Here is a 23,621-nt window from a genome sequence, read left to right on the forward strand (position 1 = left end):
CAGCCAATAAATTAAAAAAAAAAAAAAAAAATATATATATAGAAAGACTCAGTGTACCCAGATTTCCCCATCTCCTGGCTCACTAGTGAGGATTCTAGCTTTGCCAGGCCAGTTTCCCCGCCTTTCCTGAACTGCATTTTAAGACAGCCTCTCTTACACATTTGTGATGCAGAATCAGGAGAACAGGGAAGGTGTGAACGTTGAGCAGTGGGTGGTGGGATGTGGGAGCTCTGGGAAGAGGGAGGAGCTGAGGGGGGTGATGGGGGAGAATGAGAGCAGAGGAGGCATTTCCAGAAGCCTTGCTGTTGACTACACAGTTCTTTTATATCGGAGGAATATACAAGCACATGAGCAGTTCTGATGTTGTTTGCTGCTGGATTCTATATAATTCTCAGAGACACTGCTCAGAGGCTGGACCTCATGGGTCATGGTCTTAAGAGCATTGTGGTATATTTGAAAGTTGTTTCCTAAATCCTCGGGGTTTATTTGGCCTGCTCTGCTAGCACAGCCCAGAGAGAACTGATAACTGTCTGATTACTTTGTGTGGGATTTATATGGCATTGCAGATGCAGGGAGCATCTGAATATTAGGTACCAGAAAATTCTGATGCCCCTGGGGCCAGGGGTTAGAAAATGTGGGTTGGGGATTGCAGAGCCATTGCTGAGGATAAAACTACTTATTTGGGGACTCCTTGGCGCGGGCTGGGAGGACTGTTTGTTAAACAGTCGATCCTTCAGGCTCTATGGTTGAATCACTCTCTCTGGTCGCCAGTGTCCTCATTTATAAATGAGGGAGGTGGGCGATTGAGAACTAAGTTCGCTTCTGGTCCTGTGATTCTCAGGACCCACTCCAGCCTCGCACAGGAGAAGGCCGGGTCCTTACCTTCGAGAGATTGTTCAGCACGGTCACAAGGAAAAAGCGAAGGAGCCTGTTGGGAACTTGCGGGGCAGGAGGTGGGAAGGTGAGGCAGGGGCTTGTGTCCATCGCAAAGCCTGGGCTTCTGGGAGGAGGCGAGGGGTGGGGGTGGGGTATGTGCCAGAGCCGCTGCCCTGGGCGCCAGGACGTACAGAGACTCTGAGGGTCGTGGGCCAGCCGTCGTCCAGCATGGGGCCGTGTTCGGGGTGCTCCAGCGAATACTCCACCGAGAAGGTCACTGGCTTCACGTAGTCAGCGGTGTCCTGTGTGAGGGGAGATGAGGACGGGGTGAGGGCAGAAGGAATATCCGTGTCTGGGCCAGGACCCCCAGAGAGAAGGTCCCCCTCCCTAAGCTGGGAGGACAGCTGCCTCATCAGTCCTGAGCATGAGTGCACAGAGCCCTAGCGTTGGCGGACGGGGCGGCTTCCCAGACGGGTCTGCAGCGGGAGTGTGCCTCCTGGAAAGGGCCCTTGCCTCAGCGTATGCTTACCCCGTCTGCACGTTTCACCAACTCCTGCTCATCCTTCAAGGCTGGGGACCCGTGTCCCCAACACCCTGGCCTCCAGGAAACCAGGCTGCACCTCATCCCCACACTCTGTCCAGACCTGTTACCGATGCTTTTACGTGGCATCCAAACTATCTGCTTGTGTGTCACTCCTCCTCTCTCCAAAGCCTCTTAGCACAGTCCTAGCACTGTGACGAGGCTTAATAAATCAATGAATGAACAAACGCGAACAAAATAGGGGCAATTCAGGGGATGCTTAGAGTTGCCTAAAAAATCTCCCAATCCCCGCCCCCGCACACATTGGAACCCAAATCTTGACACCAGTGGCTTCCTTGTGTTAAGGCAATGACTTTCAAACTTGAGCTTGCATCAGAATCCCACCCCTGGGAGGGGGCAGGAGTTAAAACACTGAGTCCCATCCCAAGAGTTTCTGATTCACTAGGTCTGGGATGAAGCCTGAAAACATGCAATTCTGAAATGTTTCCAGGTAACGAAGATGCTGCTGGTCTGGGGACCACACTTTGAGAACCAGCCCATAAACCCATCAGAAGGGCAACATATTAACAGACACCAGGATTTCTTGTTTTTCTGACCTTTGCCCAATGATTATCAGGGTCAAGTGGGCTCTGAGTGTCCCCTGCCTGTGTCTCTGAGGCTGGAGCTGTGGCCGGGTGTCTGGAGTTTCTGGGTGGAGGTACCAGGACCCCACAGGTTCTCCCCCTCCACCAGGATGGGCTCTCTCTGTTCCTCCCCCCAGCCTGTCCGTGCCACTGGTACTCCTTACCTGGTCTTCATTATTAGCTGATGCCTGCTTATCCCTTCCTTCCAAGCCATGGACCCTACTGGCTGAATTCCCATCCTCCATGCTAGACATCACTGAGCCCACCTCCCTCCTTCAATTTCACCCCCTGCTTAAGAAATGGTGGGCATCTGGGAGCTGACAAAGAAGGGATTTCGGAAGAGGGTACAGTGAGGCGGTAAGTAGTGTGTCCCCGTGGCCTTTGCTCTGGGGCATGGGTGTGGAGTGGCCAAGGTCTGGGACACTGCCCCCTGCCTGGCCTCCTGAGGTCTGCTGGGGGCTCAGAACCAGCCTGGCCCAGTTGAGCTCTCTGCCTCTCCCATGGCAGCACCTCCTACAGTCCTGTCCCTTTCTTAGAGGATCTTGGGCTCTGCTGGTAGGGCTGCTGGGCACCCGGCTCACCAGGACATGGAAGTTGATCCGCTCACAGTGTTCCTGGCCAGAGGAGAGCAGGGCAGCCCTGTTGGTGTACCGGTCCCCGCCCTCATCCAGGTGGGCCCGTGGTGTGTATCGCCTCTCATCCATGGTGGCGTTATACCTGATGCCTAGAGGAAGGAGAGGGCAAGACTATGGAGAAGACTGTTTGCCTCTCTTTAAAAATAACCTTTGGAAAGTCAGCCTCCTTCAGGAAGCCCTCCAGGCTGGCCAGGGGAAGTACTGCTCCTCTCCCCTCAGTGCAGGCAGGAAACTCCCACACAGAGAGCGAGCGATACAGTGAGAAAGGGTAAAGGAAGGAACTAAAGAGAAGAGGAAGGCAGGAGGAGGAAGGAGGAGATGGAGTTGACAGTAAGGGATAAAGAAAGAGGAGGAAAAGTAAGGGATAAAGAGCTGGAGGGAAGAGTGAAAGCAGTGGAAGAGGAGAGGAGACAGGACATGGGGTCAGGGTGATGCTCCCGTTTGAGCTCCTCCTGGAGTCAACACACCTCTCCACCTTTCCCATCACCTTCCTGGATCTCGCGCTCAACTCTGGGATCCTATTAGGCCTGAGTCCAAGACTCTGCAAGTGGCAGTTCTTGTCACACTAGGGAGGGCTGGCCAGGCCCTGCCCACCAGCTCTTCAAACCTAAGACTGTTCTGGGGTTTAAGGCTGGCAGCCTCCTCCCTTCAACTAGGCTGATCTTTTGATAAATTCAGGAAAGGCTCAGCCCTTTCTCTGGTACTCGAGCAGCCCTCTGGGTGCAGCAGGTTCTTGGCATCATTCTCCTATCATAGAAGTTAAAAGAAGGACACCACCACCCAGGCCTGCTTTTGTTCTCATCTTCCTTCCAGGACACCCATTTTTTAATCATCTGGTCGGTCCTCCTCCTTGGCTGAGAAGCTCTCTGTGGTCCCAATTTCCTGCACAGGCCTAACGTGGTCCTGGAAACTGTTGCTGCCACTTGCTGGGGCTGCCCGGGCCTGGGGCTGTTATGGGCAGGTGTCTGATCCTGGCCTTGGCTGGGAGTGATGGACCCTCAGAAGGAAATTGCCCTGCTGCAGATTCACACCCACTCTGAGCAACGATCACTGCTACTTGGGTCTTCATCTGACTAACCCCCTGGTTACTAACTTCCCCTTCCTGGGTCTGACACTTTCTCTGAATCTGACTTCACAGTTTCCACACCCCAGACTGTTCCACTGCTTCTAGTTTGCTGTTCTGATCCAAACACTATCTCTGTTTCTTTCTTCCCCAACCTCCTCCACATTGGTCACTGCTGCTCACTGCCATCCTCACCCTGGCATGAGATCCCCTCTCTGCCCCTTGGAATCAGAGCATTGAATGGGTATCTAGAAGTCATCAAATGTGCCTCTAGGTGTGACCTGGCAATTAAAACTCATTTCAGCAAAAACCCAGGTTTAGAAACAGAGCAAATGCAAAGTCCATGGGGAAGAGACTGCAGCTGGGGAAGTGGGGAGGGGCCTGATTTACCAACTGTTGCAGTTTGGTAATGTGGTGCCAGGAAGATGGGTGTGAAGCAGAGGAAGGCAGCCAGGCAGGTGGCGTCTCTGCCACTGCGTTTGCAATCCCTGTGAAAGATGTTGATCTTGGATGGCTCGAAGTGGAGGCTGGCATTGATCTGAACCACAGGGCGGGACCTGCAGGAGGAGAGAGAGAAGCAGGGGTGGGTGGGGTGCAAGGCTGCTCTGCTGGGACCTGGGGAGAGGTAGAGAGCCTCTCACCAGGTGGAATGGGATCTGTAAAACCATCACTGGAGGGTGAGACAGTGGTGGGGCATGCAGAGAGAGGCGCTGGTGTCACAGGATTGAGCAAAAAAAGTGTACAGGCAGATGAAGGGCAGGCTAAGCAACCTCATAGCTCCTCGAGGCAGCCCTGCATCATTCTCCTAGAGGCTGTGCTTGCTGCAGACCATACTGACATCCTTTTGCCTACTCATCTCATCAACTCTGCATGTATATTAGAGTAATCTAGAGAGCTTAAAAAATCCTGATGCCCGAACTAGAACAAAACATTTTAAAATTTGTATGGAAACAAGAAAGACCCTGAATAGCCAAAGCAATCATGAGAAAGAAAAACAGAGCTGGAAGACTCAAGCTCCCTGACTTCAGACTATACTACAAAGCTACAGTAATCAAAACAGTATGGGACTGCACAAAAACAGAAATATAAATCAATGGAACAGAATAGAAAGCCCAGAAATAAACTCATGCACCTATGGTCAATTAATCTATGATGCAAGAGTCAAGAATATACAATGGAGAAAAGACAGTCTCTTCAATAAGTGGTGCTGGGAAAACTGGACAGCTATATGCAAAAGAATGAAACTAGAACGTTCTCTAACCCCATACACAAAAACAAAACTCAAAATGGATTAAAGACCTAAATGTAAGACTGGATACTATAAAACTCTTAGAGGAAAACATAGGCAGAACACTCTTTGACATAAATCACAGCAGTATCTTTTTGGATCCACCTCCTACACTAATGAAAATAAAAACAAAATTAAACAAATGGGACCTAATTAGACTTAAAAGCTTTTGCATAGCAAAGAAAACCACAAACAAAATGAAAAGACAATGCACAGAATGAGAGAAAATATTTGTGAATGAAGCAAGGGATGAGGGATTAATCTCCAAAATATACAAACAGCTCATGCAGCTTAATATCAAAAAAACAAACTCAATAAAAAAAATGGGCAGAAGAGCTAAATAGACATTTCTCCAAAGAAGACATACAGTTGGCCAAAAAGATGCTCAACATCGCTAATTAAGAGAAGTGCAAATCAAAACTACAATGAGGTACCACCTCACACCGATCAGAATGGCCATCATCAAAAAATCTGCAAACGATAAATGCTGGAGAGGGTGTGGAGAAAAGGGAACCCTCCTACAGTGTTGGTGGGAATGTAAATTGGTACAGCCCCTATGGAGAACAGTATGGCGGTTCCTTAAAAAACTAAAAATAGAACTACCATATGACCCAACAATCCCACTCCTGGGCATATATCCAGAGAACACCATGATTTGAAAAGATACACGCACCCCAGTGTTCACTGCAGCACAATTTACAATAGCAAAGACATGGAAGCAACCTAAATGTCCACTGAAGGATGAGTGGATAAAGAAGATGTGGTATATATATATATACACACACATGCACACACACAATGGAATATTACTCAGCCATATAAAAGAATGAAATAATGCCATTTGCAGCAACATGGATGGACCTACAGATTATCATAAGTGAAGTAAGTCTGTCAGAAAAAGACAAATATCATATGATATCGCTTATATGTGGAACCTAAAAAAATGATACAAATGAACTTATTTACAAAACAGAAACAGACTCACAGACTTTGAAAACAAACTTATGGTTACCAAACGGGAAAGGTGAGGGGAGGGATACATTAGGAGTTTGGGATTGACATACTACTATATGTTAATCCCATACATTACACACTACTAAATATAAAACAGACAATCAACAAGGACCTACTGTATAGCACAGGGAACTTATTCAATATTCTGCAATAACCTATATAGGAAAAGAATCTGAAAAAGGATGGATATAGGTATATATATAATGGAATCACTTAGCTGTACACCTGTATAACATTGTAAATCAACTATACTCCAGTATAAAATAAAAATTAAATAAAAAAAATCCCGATGCCCAAGTTGCTCTCCAGGTCAAATCAAACCAGAATCAGCACCAACATGTCTTAAAACAGTGCTTCTCAGATTTTAATACATTTGCACATTTCCTGGGGATCTTGTTAAAATGCAGATCCGGCATTTCTAGCAAGCTCTCAGGTAATGCTAGTGCAGCCAGTCCCTGAACCACACTTTGGAAAGCGTGGTGGAGAGCGTGGGTGTTAAAGCACCTCAGATGATTCCAATGTGCAGCCAAAGTAGAGGACAATTCATTGTTCTAGAAACCACCCCCCACCCATCCATCCCAACACTGCCCCATCCAGGCAGCCAAGGATATGCAAACTTACTCTACTATTGTCTAAGTCAATCAGAGTTAGGGAAGGAAACTTGTCTCTCCAAACCACGCACTTATATAAAAAGAAATAAATGTAGTGTGTTTAGATGCTTCAGAGTTTTAGCAGGATTATCTGTGCTGAAACTGCTCTTCTTAGTGTAAGGGTGATGGCACCTCTTCTGTACTGTGGAGTGAGAAGGACAGCTTTGAGTCTTGGCTCCATTGGGCAGGTCACACGATCTCTCTGATGGGGAATTGTAAGAATCAAAGCAGGTAAGTGAGAACGCCCTTTATTTGGAAACAAACACCTGAAAGTCTTTAAAATTTATTGCTGCCTGGGCCCCTGCCCTAGAAATTCTGCTTTAAGAGGTCTGGGTAAAGCCTGGGCAATGAGAGTTTTAAAAGCTCTCAGGTGTATTTCTCCAAAGAAGACATAAAGATGGCCAAGAGGCAAGTGAAAATAAGATCAACATCACTAATTATTAGAGAAATACAAATCAAAACTACAATGAGGTATCACCTCACACTGGTCAGAATGGCCAGAATCAAAAAATCTACAAACAATAAATGCTGGAGAGGGTGTGGAGAAAAGGGAATCCTCTTGCACTGTTGGTGGGAATGTAAATTGATACAGCCATTATGGAGAACAGTATGGAGATTCCTTAAAAAACTAAAAATGACCCAACAATCCCACCACTGGGCATATACCCAGAGAAAATCATAATTCAAAAAAAAAATTGTCAATGCAATCCCGATCAAATTACCAATGGCATTTTTCACAGAACGAGAGCAAGAAACCTTACGATTTGTATGGAAACGCAAAAGACCCTGAATAGCCAAAGCAATCCTGAGAAGGAAAAATGGAGTTGGTGGAATCAGGCTTCTTGACTTCAAACTATACTACAAGGCCATAGTGATCAAGACAGTATGGTACTGGCACAAAAATAGAAAGGAAGATCAATGGATGTGAATAGAGAACTCAAAAGTAAGCCCAAACACATATGGGCACCTTATCTTTGACAAAGGAGGCACGAATATACAATGGAAAAAAGACAGCCTCTTCAATAAGTGGTGCTGGGAAAATTGGACAGCTACATGTAAAAGAATGAAATTAGAACACTTCCTAACACCATACACAAAAAGAAACTCCAAATGGATTAAAGACCTACATGGAAGGCCAGACACTATCAAACTCCTAGAGGAAAACATAGGCAGAACACTCTATGACATACATCAAAGCAAGATCTTTTTTGACCTACCTCCTAGAATCACGGAAATAAAATCAAGAATAAACAAATGGGACCTCATGAAACTTAAAAGCTTTTGCACAGAGAAAGAAACCATAAACAAGACTAGAAGGCAACCCTCAGAATGGGAAAAAATAGTTGCCTATGAAATAACGGACAAAGGATTAACCTCCAAAATATACAAACAGCTCATGCAGCTTAATACCAAAAAAGCAAATAACCCAATCCACAAATGGGCAGAAGACCTAAATAGACATTTCTCCAAAGAAGACATACAGATGGCCAACAAACACATGAAAAGATGCTCAACATCACTAATCATCAGAGAAATGTGAGTCAAAGCCACAATGAGGTATCACCTCACACCGATCAGAATGGCCATCATCACAAAATCTGGAAACCACAAATGTTGGAGAGGGTGTGGAGAAAAGGGAACGCTCCTGCACTGTTGGTGGGAATGTAAGTTGGTACAGTCACTATGGAAAACAATTTGGAGGTTCCTTAAAAAACTAAAAATAGAACTACCATATGATCCAGTCATCCCACTACTGGGCATATACCCAAAGAAAACCATAATCCCAAAAGAAACATGTACCATAAAGTTTATTGCAGCACTATTTACAAAAGCCAGGACATGGAAGCAACCTAAATGCCCATCCACAAATGAATGGATAAAGAAGATGTGGCATATATATACAATGGAATATTACTCAGCTATAAAAAGGGATGAGATGGAGCTATATGTAATGAGGTGGATAGACCTGGAGTCTGTCACACAGAGTGAAGTCAGAAAGAGAAGGACAAATATTGTATGCTAACTCACATATACGGAATCTAAAAATGGTACTGATGAACTCAGTGACAAGAACAAGGACGCAGATGCAGAGAATGGACTGGAGAACTCGAGGTTTGGGGGGGGGCGGGGGCTGAAGGGGAAACTGAGATGAAGCCAGAGAGTAGCACAGACATATATATACTACCAACTGTAAAATAGATAGCCAGTGGGAAGTTGTTGTATAACAAAGGGAGTTCAACTAGGATGGAAGATGTCTTAGAGGACTGGGACGGGGAGGGTAGGGGGGACTCAAGGGAGGGTCGGGGGGGGAGTCGAGGGAGGGAGGGAATACAGGGATACATGTGTAAAAACAGATGATTGAACTTGGTGTACCCCCCCAAAAAAAATTTGCACCCCAATGTTCACTGCAGCACTATTTATAATAGCCAGGTCATGGAAGCAACCAAAATGCCCACCGACAGATGAATGGATAAAGAAGATGTAGTATATACATACAATAGAATATTACTCAGCCATAAAAGGAACGAAATTGGGTCATCTGTAGAGACTTGGATGGATCTAGAGACTGTCACACAGAGTGAAGTAAGTCGGAAAAAGAAAAACAAATATCGTATATTAACGCATGTATGCGGCATCTAGAAAAATGGTATGGGTGAACTGGTTTGCAAGGCAAAAACAGAGAAGCGGATGTAGAGAACAACATATGGACACCAAGCGGGGAAAGGAGGGTGGTGGGATGAATTGGGAGATTGGGACTGACATATATACATTAATATGCATAAAATAGATAACTAATGAGAACCTGCTGTATAGCACAGGGAACTCTACTTTGCTGTACAGTAGAAACTAACAACATTGTAAAACAACTATATCCCAATATAAAAAAAAAAAGCTCCCAGGTGATGCTAAGGGCAGTCACGTTTGAGATCCATGGAGTTTGACTATGCAGTCTTCCCAGAGGGCTCTGGCCTTCAGTTTCAGCTTTCGGGTAGCATTTAGGTTCAGACCTCACAAGCGAGGGCTTAACTGAATCCTTTCTGTGAGATTGATTCTTTTGATGTGTGTGTATCTTATTTCCTGTAAAAGACTCAGTTTATGTGTCCCCATACAGACCCGAGAGGCCATGTCTACTCCCTACCCTGGGTCTTGTTCACCTGAATTGCTTCCTGGACGGAACCAACGCAGTGAATACAGCAGCCCAGGCAGCCGTCGCTACCAAAGATCTAAGAGCCCCCACCCGCGGAGCGGACCTCTGAGACAGGCCGTGGAGCTGGTGCTGGACCTGTAGAGACCCTGCTTCCCCAGTGCTGCGCAGAGAGGCAGGGGACACCACCTGAAGGTGTGGGGCAGCTGATGCTTTGGCCATGGCACACGGGGGACACGAGGAACCCGCAGATATGCTGCTCCCCTAAGGGGCTGTTGCGGGAAGCAGAGGCTTGTATTCCTGCCGCCTCTCTGGAGATGCTGGAGCAGGGAGCTGCCCGGAGCATGAGCCGCAGCTCCTTCTGTAAGGGCCCCTTGGATCTCTCTCCTCCTTTCCGGCTAGTTTCTCTTGACCCTCACTTCCACCCCTGGGACTGAAGCCGTTCCCACGGCGCAGAAGCTTTAGTCTCAGGCTCTGTTTTCTGCAGAACCTGGACTAAGACGTTTCTTGGCTGGAGTGTAATATTCTTGAGGACCAAAAACATAAAGATTCTCCCCACGAAGTCAAAGGATATCTCTGTTTAATGCCTCTCTTAAGTTGTATGAAAAATGTGACTGCGTTCACATGAAATTACATGCAGGTGGAAAATGGTTGGTAGGGAAATATGCCAAAATGTTAATAGTGGTAATGTGAAGGTGATGAAACTCTGAGTGATTTATTTTACAAATTTTCAAGTGATTGTATTTATAATGAAAACTATCAACATATAAAAAACTAGCTCAAATTAAATTTTTTTTGGCTCAAAAAGTAGCTGACATCACATGGTAGAATAGATGGACTTTTAGAAAGCCTTTTCTTTATTTTTTTAAAGCTGTAGACCATTGCTAAACAGAGACCCCAAGTGCAAATGTATGACAAATATCTGATGGAATGGTGCAGAAATGAGGCCCTGAGAGAGGAAACCAGGGGCCAGAGGGGTTTGGAAGAAAGAAATCTTCTCTCACGCTAGGGGAGAAGGGAGATCCTCCCCCTTGATTAGAATATCCTCAGCCTCTTTAAGTAGCTTGAGAAGCTAAGTGGAAGAAATGCCCAGAACTTTTAGGAAAAATTCTAAGACGGGCTTTTTGCCACTAATTTGCTCTAAAATCTTAGCAATCCACCGAGAAGAGAGATTTGGACCTCAAAATAACTTACAGTGATTCCATAAAAAGAAAATTTATAGTCACAACGGGATAAGAACAGGGTGAGTTTGGCTGACAGTGATTAAAGACAAGAGACAAAGATCCTAAAGCATGTCTTTTAAACCCTGTATCCACCATGCCCCTCAGGAGAGCTCAAGAGTCAGGGAAAATGGGGGAACCAACCACAAAATCACAGCATTGCCAAGGGTGCCCACGGCCAGGTCCACAAGCCCGTCCTCGTCGAGGTCCAATTGCCCGTGGATGCTGCAGCCAAAATACTGGAGGCCTGGGGCCAGCTCTGAGGCGGCGATTCTCTGCAAGGAGTGAGAGGAAAGAGATGGGCATGGGCACCCTAAGGGGTAGATACAACTGGAAGCCCTGGAGAGAGGCTGCTTGATAGCATCAGGAAGCTTCCCCAACCCAAAGCTACCTCTTCTCCTGGTCTATTACGGCACCTGAAATTCCTGCCATTAAGTCATTCTTTTGGATTAAGATAATGTGTCATGAAAGCATTCCCCACTGAGGAGGGAAGGGGCTCGATAGGGGCAGGGGATTAAGAGGTACAAAGTACTAGGTATAAAATAAATAAGCTATGAGGTTATATTCTACAACACAGGGAATATAGCCAGTGTTTTATAGTAACTATACATGGAGTATAACCTTTAAAACTTGTGAACCCTGTGTTGTAACATATAATATTGTACATCGACTATACTTCAAGTAATAAAAAAGAGTTCCCCACTGAGTGTAAATACACATTACCTGGCAGGTAACCCACCATTATCTCTAACTGTGGCATCTTAGACTATCTTACTAATAACATAGGTAGGGAAAAGTGATGACCCTGAGGGAATGGGACTTGGGATGGGTCCCTTTTGGGGAGAGCACTCTTTCCAGCTTGAGGCATTTCCAGAGAAGAGGAGCCCACGTGTAGTCAATTGCATGTGTAGTCAATTGCATGAATGCATGTGGAGGGCCAGTGAGGTTTGGGTCCTTGGGATTTTGTTGTTTCTGTTGTTGGGGAGATAAAGGTAAGCCGGGAGAGGGTATCCAAAGAGGTGATGGGAAGGGCTTGAAGACAAATGCACCCTTTTCAAAATTTCAATTGGAGGCAAGTTCTCTTTTCCTGTGTGAGGACAGGGTGTGAGCTACCAGGACTCCAAGTCCTGGCTCCATCCATCTATTGGGGGTGGGAGGTGGGGGCCATTACCTGCTTCGGCATCTTTAGGATGCTGCCTTGGAAGCCGTGGAAGATATAGATGACTCCTCCGTGGTTGTCCTCCAGAGGGGCTCCCACCACCACATCGTTGTAGGAATCTTGATTGAGGTCCCGAACCGAGGCGATGGAGGCCCCAAATCGTGCATTCTGGTAACTGTGGGAATCCTTCAGCGTTCCATTGTAAACAAACTGATTCTGCGAAACCAGGGGCAGGAAAAGGCTTGGGGGGACTTGGCAAGGGCTCTCGGGGTCGTGACCCCCCTCTGGCCTGCAGCATCCCCTCTGGATTTTCCCATTTCTCTCCCGCTATAAAAGCCCAATGACAGAGGGGGTTCCTATCCTTCCAGGCTCTGCAGGCAGGTGCTGGCCTCCCACTTTCCCTTGTGGACTGATCAAGGCAGGGGTCAGGTGCCCCTGGAAAGCTGGCCAGCCTCCGCGCTCCATACCTGTCTCAGGTTATAGACGTACACCCTGCCCCGCTCTCCACCCTCGCTGAAGTACATGGGCGCGCCCACCAGCAGGACATCAGTCACACCATCACTGTCGACATCCACTGAGGTGATCTCGCTCCCGTAGTAAGAGCCTATCTGCGGCACAGGGATGGGGAGAGGGGCGTGGGGCTGGGCTGCTGAGAGGCCTCCGCTCATCCGCCCGTGCATGGAAACTGAGCACAGCCTTTGACTCAGAATTTTCACTGAACAAATGAGAAGGGTCCTCCCTCTTCTCTCCTTCTGTTATCCATCCCACCCCGACTTGGCTTTCCATTATTTAATTTTATTGACTGCCATTTATCCTGTCTGTAGGTGATACAGTATAATGGCAAAAGAGTGGGCAAAATAAAAACAACATATGAAGAAGAAAATAAGACACCCATGGTCCAAACATGTGTTTTTCCTCTGGACTGTTTTCTCTAGGGGGTGTGTGTGTGTGTGTGTGTACATGGTTTTATTTTTACCATCTGGGATCATACTGGATGTACAGTTTATTCTGATTTTTTCAGATAAAACAGTGGATCATGAGCATTTCCTCCGATGTGTTATATTTTTTTCTGCAATACGATCATTGGTGATTCTATGATATTCCAAATTACACATGTGCCAATCAATCCTCTGTTGCTGGACATTTAGCTTATTTTCAATTTTTTATGTTCCAAATAACCCTGGGCTTGGTACCTTGGGTGGTGACTTCTGATTTTAGTATTTGAGCACTTACTGTGTTCCTCTCCCGCCTTGGGTGCCGTGCTCCCCGCTTCCGTGAGGGCACCATCTGCTTACTTGGCTAGAAACCTGAGGGTCCTCCCTGGCTCCACCCGCCACCTCTCCTACCTGCAGTCTCCCCGCAGGTCCACCTGGTGGATGCCAAACACGTCCCTCCATCTACTTCCCTCCTCCTCCGATGCTTCTTCCCCAGGTGAGGCACGTTCCAGAGAACCCCCTCCTCCCCTCCCCACCCTTCCCTCCTCCAGCACACCTTTGCGGGGGGCTAGAGTGGCCTCCAGCAGCTGACCATGCCCGTTCCTCATTTTGGGGGAACATGTCCAAAATCTTCAGTGTGACCCTCCCAGTCTGGCCTCCCTCCTGCCCCAGCCTCTATCCACCCCACCCTGGCTCCCACATCCCCTCCGGACACGCCAAGTGATTTCTCTTCTCCAAAAGCCCCCAGCTCTGGCTGCGTTCCTGGCTTCCTCCCACACATACTTTTCTTTGGCCTGTACCCCTCTCTCCTCCCCTCTCTCCTCCCCTCTCTCCAGGTACTGTCAATCCTCCTTCAGGTCACTTCTTGTTAGAAGCCACCCCTGTCCTTCCCCACGCCACTCCCTGCAGTGGGGGCCAGCCAGCCCCATCCTCCTCCCTCCAGCGCCTCCTGACAGTGGGCGTGGGTGCTGCGTGTCTGTCCTGTTCCCTCCAGGCCTGGGGGCCGTGCCCGGCACACAGGAGCTACTGGATAAATGGGCATAGGAGCAAGGCATCACTCAGGAAAGAAAAGGAGCCCTTCCCAAGGACAGGCCCTGTGTGAGACGTTTTACAGCCTCAGGTTAGTTTGTGTGAGCCTCACACTGTCTTGGGAGAGATTATCATCCTCATTTTACAGGGAAGGAATTGAAGCTCAGAGAATTCGGTCACTTGCCTAAGGTCAGAAGGCCGGTCACAGCCAACATGGGTTGGAACTCTGATCCGTCTGACACCCGAGCCCATGGTTCTCCCTCCCCGGCTTAGGGCTTTTTCAGAAGAAATGTATCCTCAAGCATCAAAAGCTTTTAACTGAGGAGAACGATAAAAACACAGAAGAGGGAGAAAGGAAATCATAAACACGGGGGGGGGGGGGGGAGGGGGGGGAGGGGGAGGAAGAGATGTGCCTACGTGAAGTAATTAAGAGGCAGACAGAGAGCAAAGAGGGAGGCGGAGGGAGACCCTGTCTAAACATGTGGCCTCAGCTATGTGGCTCATGATGACTTGGAATCCACTTAACTTAGCTGCCTTCAGTGCTGCGGTTTCTTGTTCGGATGTTGGAGGCGGAACCAGGCAGTAAAAATGTCATAAATACATCAGCAAATTCCCTCCTGCTCTCAAGGTCTAGCCTTGGATTCCTGAAAGAGCCAGCCATGGGCAGAGTGTGGGCAGGCAGGGTGGAGGCTGGGGCCAGAGCAGTGCCTGGGTCCACCAGTGCCCTTGGGACGGGAAGAGGAGGGGTGGAAGGATGACCCCCGCAGCTAGAGGGATTTAGGTCAGACCTAGTAAAGAGTGTGTCCTCGTGATGAAAGGCCAAGGGCAGTAGAAAATGCAGGAGACGGGGCTGTTCCCAGGCTCTGGAGAGCCAGGGTGAGCCAAGAATGACCATAAGGGCCTGGACAGAGCTCAGCTCAGGCCCAGGGTGCCAAGGATGCTGCCAGGCAGGAGGGGCCAAGGCCTAGTTTGGGGATTGTTGGGGGTCAGGAGGTAGCATAATGTAGAGATTCCTACCAAGAGTCCTGGATTCTGAACTTGACCCAGCTGTGAATCTACTCTATAACCTTGGAAAAGCTATGTTGCTTCTCAGCACCACGTTTTCCTGGGCTATTGAAACGACTTGGATCAGAGCCCCGTTTTCTGATCTTTTCACCATCACCGAGTCTTATCATAGCTTTCCAGCTTGCATTCATGACCATCCAACACGAGACTCTCAGCAGCCCTGCCTGGTTGCCCACCACATCCCGGGTGGGGCGGTGACGTTGGCAGTCATACAGTTCTGCATTGTGCCCATCCCAGGAAAGGAAAGAAGCTGGCAGCTTGGTGAGCCCCCAGGGCCTCGCTGTGGGTGGAGGCATGCCTCCTCTCACTTCTGGGAGCACCGAGGTGGCTTGAGGAACACGAGCGGCCCTTCAGGACGTCTGGGGCCCTGGCAGCCCAAGCTGGGAAGCCGTGGCCTGGATGCTGCCTCTGGCCCTGAACTCTAGACATGACCAGAGAGAGGCTGGCGGTCGGGGGCAGAGGTTGGGCCAACGCGCCAGAGACAAAGGCCCCCTGAAGTGGGGGCAGACGAATGCTCCTGGGTTCCGCTTGCTGCGGCAGGAGCCAGGGCCTGACTTCCTGGGGAGGGAACATCAGCTCCAAGGTGAGTGTGAGGGAGGCACGTACCCCCAACCAGGAAGGACATTTGTGGGTCTGGGGACCGTCCTAAGAGCTGAGCTGCAGTTCCCTCCAGCCCTGCCTTCCTGTCTGTCCCACCCATCTGCCCCGCCCCCAGCCTCCCCTGCGTTACCTGCTCGCCCTGCAGGGCCTGGTGGATGGTAAGGCTCCGGTTGTTGTGCATGGTAAACAGGATGACTTTGCCTGTATGGTTGAACCGGGGGGCTCCGGCCACGTACACCCGCCCCTGCCTGGAGGACACGACCGATGTGACTGTGTACCCTGCCGCGGGAGGAAACAGGCTGGTCTCTGGTCCCACGGCCCCGGCAGACTTGGCTAAAGGGCTGCGGGCCGCTCGGTCTGTGCGAAGGCCTGGCCGCTGAAGGGAGAGCATTAAGGAGGCCTGGAAGGGGCAGGGCTGGGGAGGGCCCGGTGGAGGGTGGAGAGAACTCACTGCGCCCACCCCTTGCTGGAAGGCATCAAGGAAGCCAGGTGGGGCCCCTAAAAGGCATTGCTCACATGAAACGTGCACACCACCTGCTTCACCTGCCTCACTGGCGACCACAGGACCACACAGGGAGGAGAGAGAAAGGGTAAACCCTCGCCGCACTTCCTTTTATATTGGGCAGGCTTTGTTTTTCATCCCCGCCACTAGTCTCTCTGGGGACCAGCCAGGGTGCTCTTCATGACCAGAACCCCCTGCTAAGTGGTCCACCGAAAACGGAAGGGTTCCCTGTGCAGAGGCAAGGAACTGCTTTGCTCAGGGCATTTAGGTGGGGTCTCAGGGATTCCGGCAGCCCCAAAGCTTTGCAAATGCAAAAGAGGGAGTGACTAGGCTTCTTTCAGTCCACTCAGAAGAGAAAGAGGTGGAAACCCAGAGGCTCTTCGGGAACGTGTGCCAATCCGTGCTCTTAGGATCTGTGCTTGATCGCTGTGACTTTCCAGTCGAGCACCCAGCTCTGGGGGCTGACTATGCACCATCTTCAGGCAATTCTCCTGCAAGTGGGGCCCTGGAAGGTGTGGAAAGCTGAGAGTCCCACGTGCTGCCAGGCAATCCGGATCATGGACCCCAGTTTTTAGTTGGGTGTCAGGTCTTGTTGGCAGTTCCTGGGCGGTTTCTGGGGAATGGATGTCTCCTTCTGCCATGTGTGCATGCTTGTGTGTGTGTGTGTGTGTGTGTGTGTGTGTATGTGTGCGCCTATGTCTATGTGGGTAACACTGTCTCTCGGGTCTCACCGGTTGCTTCCAGACTAGCTGCAGGCTGCACAGAGGATCCAACGCAGTGGCCGTGCGTGTGGGTGCATTAATGGGCTACTCTGGTTCCAGACACAGCACCTTTGACTCTTGGAAATGCATTCTAGGAAATGGGGCTTGAAACGTAGGTGAGCCCAGGATGTCACACGGCGAGGGGGCTCGCATGGCCATGGCTCGAGGGTGGGGCGGGGTTAGGCTTGTGGTGTGGAGCAAAGGTGTCTTCCGAGCGGAGCCCTCAGTGGCACTACTGAAACTGTTCTCCGTTGGCCCTGGGCGTTTGGGCTTCCTCAGAAGGAGGGACAGTGGTGGTGGGAGGGTCTTGGGGGCTGAATGTCCTGGGGGCAGGCGTGGGCTGACTCTCAAAGCTCCAAGCAGCGCTGAGAGCCTCCTGCTTCCCAGCTGTCTGCCGGCTGTGGTTTCAGTTCCCACATGGCTCTTTGACCAGCAGGCGGGGCCACCCTGAAAGCTGGACAGCCTCCCTGAAGGCCTGATGGGAGGACCCGTGGCCAGAAGTCCATAAGCTTCGCCAGTGTGGAGGCGGAGAGCCTGGCATCCCTGTCTCCTTCCCCAGACTCCCCCGCTCCCTTGGGGCACATAGCGAGGAATCTTCCAGAGATCCCAGATACTGCCCTCACTGGATGAAGCCCCAGAGGGAGGAGGAGGAGAAAGGCGCTCCCTCAGGACTCCCATCCAAGGCGATGACTCTGGCAAAGGCAAGACAGTGGGCCTCCTGAAGGCCATTCATCCTGGCTCTACCCCACCAGGGTCTTCTGGGAGAAGGAATGACCTTCCCACCATGGACAGATCCACTGCCAACCCTGGAGAGCCCAAGTTCACAGAGAAGTGGGGTCTGAGGCTGCATTCGTGATGAGTACTTCACAGCTGGTGGACTCAGTTCAGAAACTCAGAAAAACTCAGACCATGGGAGCCCTGAGCATTCCCCCCTGCTCCCTTTGCTCTGGCTCAGCCCTTTCAGAAAGGCTGTGGCAGAGGGGCCTCAGCGTGGACGGCAGAGGCTCCGCTCCTGCAGAGCCGGAGGAGACTGGGGTTTGACAGGGTAAGGTCTCACAGCTGGGACCTAGTACCATCAGGTCAATGATTCATGCTTTTCTTTCTATGACCACCCTAAGGTGCTTAATGGGAAACAACGTCTGCCTTGCTTGCAAACTTTAACACATCCTCGACTTGCATTTTGCCTTGTGGAGCCAGGCTTCGTGCACTGAAACCTGAAAACCCATCAACAGCTGCCCTAGAGTCTAGAAGCATCAACTGAAACACATTCCAGGTTGGGGTGCCTTGTTTGTCATTTATTCTACCTACGAATGGAGAGCCTGTGACGTGCCAGGCATGGTGCTGGGCATGCTGGATGCCAGGCTGGAGAGGCAATGGCCCTTGACTGCACTTGCATCAGCACAGAATATGCACAGACAGGCCCCTTGGGTGTGGGCAGGCTCTGAATCCCCCAGGTCCCCTCCTTGCCCGCCGCCCACTAGCCACCCCTCAGCTCTGGCTCTTACCCAGGTATGCGCCGTGGTTCTTGAGCTCCTCAGGGAACTCCTTCAGGTATGACTCACGGAGAGGAATGACCTTCCCACTGCTGGTCTCCTTCAGCACAGCTCCGTTCCAGTCGTAGGCGCCAACGGCTCCCAGCAGAATCCCGTCCTGATATCGGGGAGGGGATGCACATTAGCTCACGTCCCCCCGGGTACCCCTGGCCACACTGTGTCCACAACCATGAAGCATCCATCTGCTGGTCCTCTCTGGCACCTTCACCTGGGTTCGTTATTTAATAGCCCAACTTCCAGCCAGGATTCTTGGCTTTTGACGGAGCCGAGGACTTTCTTGTCCCATCCTATTCTTAGCACAAGATGGGTCAAGCTGATTCCAAGGATGGGATCTTAGGAAAGAAGGAATGTTCTAGAAACAAACTCCAAATCCAGGACCAAAGCTCTATTCCATTTTGAGTTTCAGAACCCCTCTAGGAAATCTCTTGTTGCCATCCCTTCCTTCCAGCACTCCTTTAAGTGGTGCCCCTATGCTTTTCCTCCTTCCACGTTCCTTTGCAGTGTCTGAGTTGCTTTCCTGATTGTGTAAATACTGCTTCTTCATTTCTTCAGTAAAAACTCACTGTGTGTCTATCTTGAGTCAGACACTTGCTTGGTGCTGGGCATACCATCCCTGCCCTCACATAGCTCACAGATACTAAATATACAAATAAACACAATACTTGCAAACTGATAAATGCCACACAATGAAGGATGTAATAAATGCCACAGTGAGATTGAATTTAGATTGAGATGGGGCTCAGGAAAAGCGTTTTGAGCAAGTGATGTTTACCCAGACACCTGGAGGGATGGGACAACTTGTGCAAAGGCCCTGAGGCTGGAGAGGTTCAGAGCCTTTGGTTTTAAGGAACTGAAAGCTGTGGATGGGGCTGAAGCCCTGAGTGAGTGGAGCAGGGTGGCTCAAAAGGAGGCTAGACAGATAAGCCAGGGGCATATTCATGACAACCAGCACCCCAAGGACAGGAGCTTGTCTTTAGTTAGAGGGTAAGCAGATGCTGGGATACCTGGGCAGGAAGATGGGGAGCTCTGGCGCCCTGAGGGGAAGCCTCCAGGGTCATTTCCAAGGACTGGGTTCACTCACTCTCTGGGCTGCCCCCAAACCCTATCCCCACTGCAAGCCATCCACATAACTAGTGGGTACAGGAAGACACACAGCAAGCCCCAGAAGAGGAAGAGAAGTGACTAGGGACAATGAGGGGCTGAGGAGGGGGGTGGGAGCAGGGAGGGCCGCCTTCCTCGGTCATCTTAGTGATTATGGGCTGGGGCATCCAGCTTTGCCTCCCAGCTTTGGGCTGTTAAATCACAAGCTGATGAAGTCACTTCTTTCCCACTGAGCCCTCCTTCAACCCAGCTGCTTGGTGGGATTTGAGGTTTCCCCACCACTTGCAGTCCAAGGCACTCAATTTCTCCTTGCCCCCAAAGCAGTGGTACCAATAGAAAAATGTGACTCTGGCCTTGGGACAATCAGAGCCATATTTAAACACACAGGCAGAGTCCCCAGGCACTAATTTCACTGGTGGCGGTGGAGGGGGTCAGATTGTGAACTGTAGTAAGCTCAGCTTCCCTTTCTCATTTCCAAGATGTCACTTTAAAGAGTAAAGTTGATTGTATATAAGGATTAAAAAGTCCTAATACTTGAGTGGTAGAACTGAGTGTTCAGACAGGATGTTTTTACAGCTTAAATAAGCTGCTCTTGGGTGAGTCTGATGTGCTTGGTTGTGTTTAAAGTCTCACTTTCTCACTAGCTTTTTCCCTCCTACTCTGTGCGCCTCAGCCTGGGAGAGTCTGACCATCTGCCGGGCCCAGGATCCGGGCCAGGGCCTCAGAGACTTGCGCCAACATTCCTCGCACTTGGGGTGTGCTCCATTCTCTGCGAGATCCTTTCTCATCCAGTCACTCATTTGTGGGAGACCAGCGGGACAGATATTCATTATCTGCACGAGACTAATGAGCACCTGAGGTTCAGAGAGGGAAAAGGATTTGCCTATGGTCACACAGCAAGTCAGTGGCAGGGCTGGGACGGGGTTGGTCAGAGGAGAAAAATGCTCACCTGCTTCCCCAGAAGCCCGTAGATTCTGCTGCCAGTGCAATAGCAGACCAGTCTTTGCTTCACAGGGAGGCCTTTGAAGATGACCGTTTGGCTTTGCAGATGGCCGGAAGCCTCTGCGATGTACTGAGAAGGGCTGGCTCAACCCAGGTGCCTAGGATTCAGCTGGGGGAGACCTGATGCTGACTCACCACATGTGGGGCTCAGGAATTCCATCGAGATCTCTGCATTTGGCAGCACTGGGCAGGGTAGGGGGTCCTGGGCTCTCACCTTGTGCCATTCTACCCCGGCAGTGGCTCTAGGCTAGTGTTCCTAGTGTGAGGCCCTTTCTTGAGTAGGCTCTCCTGGGGGCCCTGCTGTGGACAGGATGCACTGTGGGAAGTGGGCTGGCTGAGAGGGCAAGCCAAGGCCACCAAGGCAAACCTTTTCCCAGCTGGGGGAGCCCAGACATTTTGAATTTGGAAAAAATCTGGAAGGGTGGGGCTGAAAAAAGGACCACAGCTTTGACAGAAGAAGCCAGGCATACAAGCCCAGCTGGAAAACAAACAGCAGGGCATTCTGGGCAAGAGCTGTGTCCCACGCTGCAGGCCTGGAACCTGCTCCCTGACTTATGGCCTCCTTTCCTACGAGGCCCCCCCCAGATATTACCAGGGTGTGCTTGGGTGGCCTTGCACAGATGGACCCTTGGCACCAGGTGACTTTCCTGGTGCTCTGTGCAGAAATGAGGATGCAGGCTTGGTGGCCCTGAGGAGGTCTAAGGCCACGTCTGTGCCCTTCCTGAGGATGACCTATACCTGTACTTGCCTGAGCCTAGCACTCACCGTCAGATCCTGCCAGCGCAGCTCTCAGCTGCCCTCTGACCAGCCCTGCAGCAGCATTACCTCCCCAGCTGAGCTGAGTGCTCCATGCTATGTGACCATATCTCCCCAAACTCCATGTTCCAGCTAGGCCCTGTCTCCAGCCAGAGTCGGGCCACATCCCCAGCACAGGAAGCAGCAGAGTCGAGAACAGTGGTTCCCAACTGGGGGTGGTTTAGCCCCCCAGGGAATATTCAGCAAAGACTGAAAACAGCTGTCCCAGCTGGGGGTGGTGTACGGGCTGCTATGGCTTCTGGTGAGAAGAGGCCCAGGATGCTGCTGGGCTCCTACGATGCACAGGGCAGCCCTGCAGCAAAGGAGCACCCAGCCCAGGTGGTCAAGAGGCTGGGAATCCGTGGCCTGGCGGTCAGAGCATGATCTCTGCTGTCAGATATTCTGAGTTCCACTTCTAGCTCCAAAGCTCCTAGCTGTGTGACCTTGGGAAAGCTCCTCTCTCTCCTCTAGCCTAAGGGTCCTCAGCTGTAAATAGTTTTATTGCGAGAACTAGCATTTTGAATCCTTGGTAGGGCGCTGGGCAGCCAGTAAGTACTGTGTACATAGTAGTGCTTCTCATTCGTTAGTTCACCCATAAAGCTCTTCCAGGGAGGCAGGAGTCAAAGAATCAGATCTCACAGTCAGGTGGGACCTACAGATGAGTCAGCAGCCTGTGAGGAATGATTGGATAGAGGCGAGGACAGCCTGTTTTGAGGACCCACAGAAGGGGGTGACCAGCTGAGGGGGTGGATGGGTGCATGGTGGAGTTAGGAAAGGATTTTTCTTGGCTGTGTCGGGTCTTAGTTGTGGCACGTGGGATCTTTCATTGCAGCGTGCGGGCTTCTCTCTAGTTGTGGCGTGCGGGCTCAGTAGTTGTGTCTTGTGGGCTTAGTTGCCTCATGGCATGTGGGATCTTAGTTCCCTGACCAGCAATTGAACTCACGTCCCCTGTATTGCAGGGCGGATTCTTTATAGCTGGACCACCAGGGGAGTCCCAGGACACGATTTTAAGAAAATTTTAGTTAACTTATTAGGAAGTCTCAAAATGCACACTTCTAGTTCCAAGCCTCAAGATTCAATTCCACACATATTTTTCAGACATCTGCTCAAAGACTGAGGTTCACAGAGGTTAAATGATTCGTCTGAGGCCACACAGCCAGGCAGTGCTTTCCTCTGGCCTGGTAGTAATGGAATGAGAACACGGGATGCTAGTAGCTCTTGACATTGGAGAGGCAGGACTGCGGAGGCAGGTGGAGGTGGCCCCTGGTGGTCCTGTTCACGAGGAGGCCACCTAGAGGGCACCGAGCTCTGGCCTCCTCCCCCAGGCTCCCCCATAGCTCCCTCGCCTGCATGTCCATCACCAGAGTGACTGTAGTGGGGGCAGGACTCTGTTCCCTGGAAGCTCTTCTAAGGCAAACACATCATTAAGAGGATGGATTATGCTTTAACTAGTTGCTCAGGTTCTCTTAGTAGAAGATGTTTTCAACAAGCCTAAAGTGGAGCCTGAGAAGGGGATGAGTGCCCAGAGGTTAGATGGGGTTGGGTAGGAAAGAACCAGAAACGGGCCCCCAATCTTTCTGTGGAGAGAGGTTCCACACCATTCGCGGTGCTGGAAGCCTGTGGCCGGGGCAGCGAGCAGGGGACTTGGGGAGAAAAGGGCATGCTGTCACTTGACTATTCATTCCAGATCAGAGGGTTGGTTGTTTTTACTCAGAGGTCCTGGAACAAGGCCCAGGAGTGGGGTGCTGGGCACCAGGGCACAGCCTGAGGACATGAGCTGGGCTTCAGAGAAACTCAACGAACCAGAAATGATTCCTGACACCAGAAGTCAACTTGCAAACGATCCAGAACAGCATGGTGGCAGACCTTGGCTACCATGTCCTGGCCTCATGGGGGCAACCCTGCCTGCCTCCCCTAGAGCTGGCAGGGGGCAGAGTCCACCTTTGGGGGTAAGGGGGCTCAGAAGGGGTTTACAGCCTCTAGGTATCAACCCCTCATTTCACCATTGTGGATGATTTTCTTTTCTTTTTGATTGAATCAAATATGCAAAACAAGTTCAAACGC

At 50.3% G+C, this 23,621-nt stretch overlaps 1 protein-coding gene across 4 annotated transcripts in view; it reads right to left on the bottom strand.

Moving 5' to 3' along the window:
• The window catches only part of ITGA11 (integrin subunit alpha 11), a 127,208-nt gene that overhangs the window by 18,275 nt on the left and 85,312 nt on the right, over nt 1–23,621 (bottom strand). For all 4 annotated transcript variants that reach the window (XM_057723045.1, XM_057723048.1, XM_057723046.1 and 1 more), the window contains exons 11-18: nt 18,612–18,756; nt 15,974–16,122; nt 12,682–12,822; nt 12,227–12,430; nt 11,200–11,330; nt 4,129–4,295; nt 2,622–2,764; nt 1,068–1,178 (exon numbers count right to left, since the gene is read on the bottom strand). In XM_057723045.1, the coding sequence (XP_057579028.1) occupies nt 1,068–1,178; nt 2,622–2,764; nt 4,129–4,295; nt 11,200–11,330; nt 12,227–12,430; nt 12,682–12,822; nt 15,974–16,122; nt 18,612–18,756 (1,191 nt within the window). The remainder of the gene's footprint in view (nt 1–1,067; nt 1,179–2,621; nt 2,765–4,128; nt 4,296–11,199; nt 11,331–12,226; nt 12,431–12,681; nt 12,823–15,973; nt 16,123–18,611; nt 18,757–23,621) is intronic.

This window comes from Hippopotamus amphibius, chromosome 2 (assembly GCF_030028045.1).
Source record: "Hippopotamus amphibius kiboko isolate mHipAmp2 chromosome 2, mHipAmp2.hap2, whole genome shotgun sequence".
Classification (NCBI taxonomy): Eukaryota; Metazoa; Chordata; class Mammalia; order Artiodactyla; family Hippopotamidae; genus Hippopotamus; species Hippopotamus amphibius.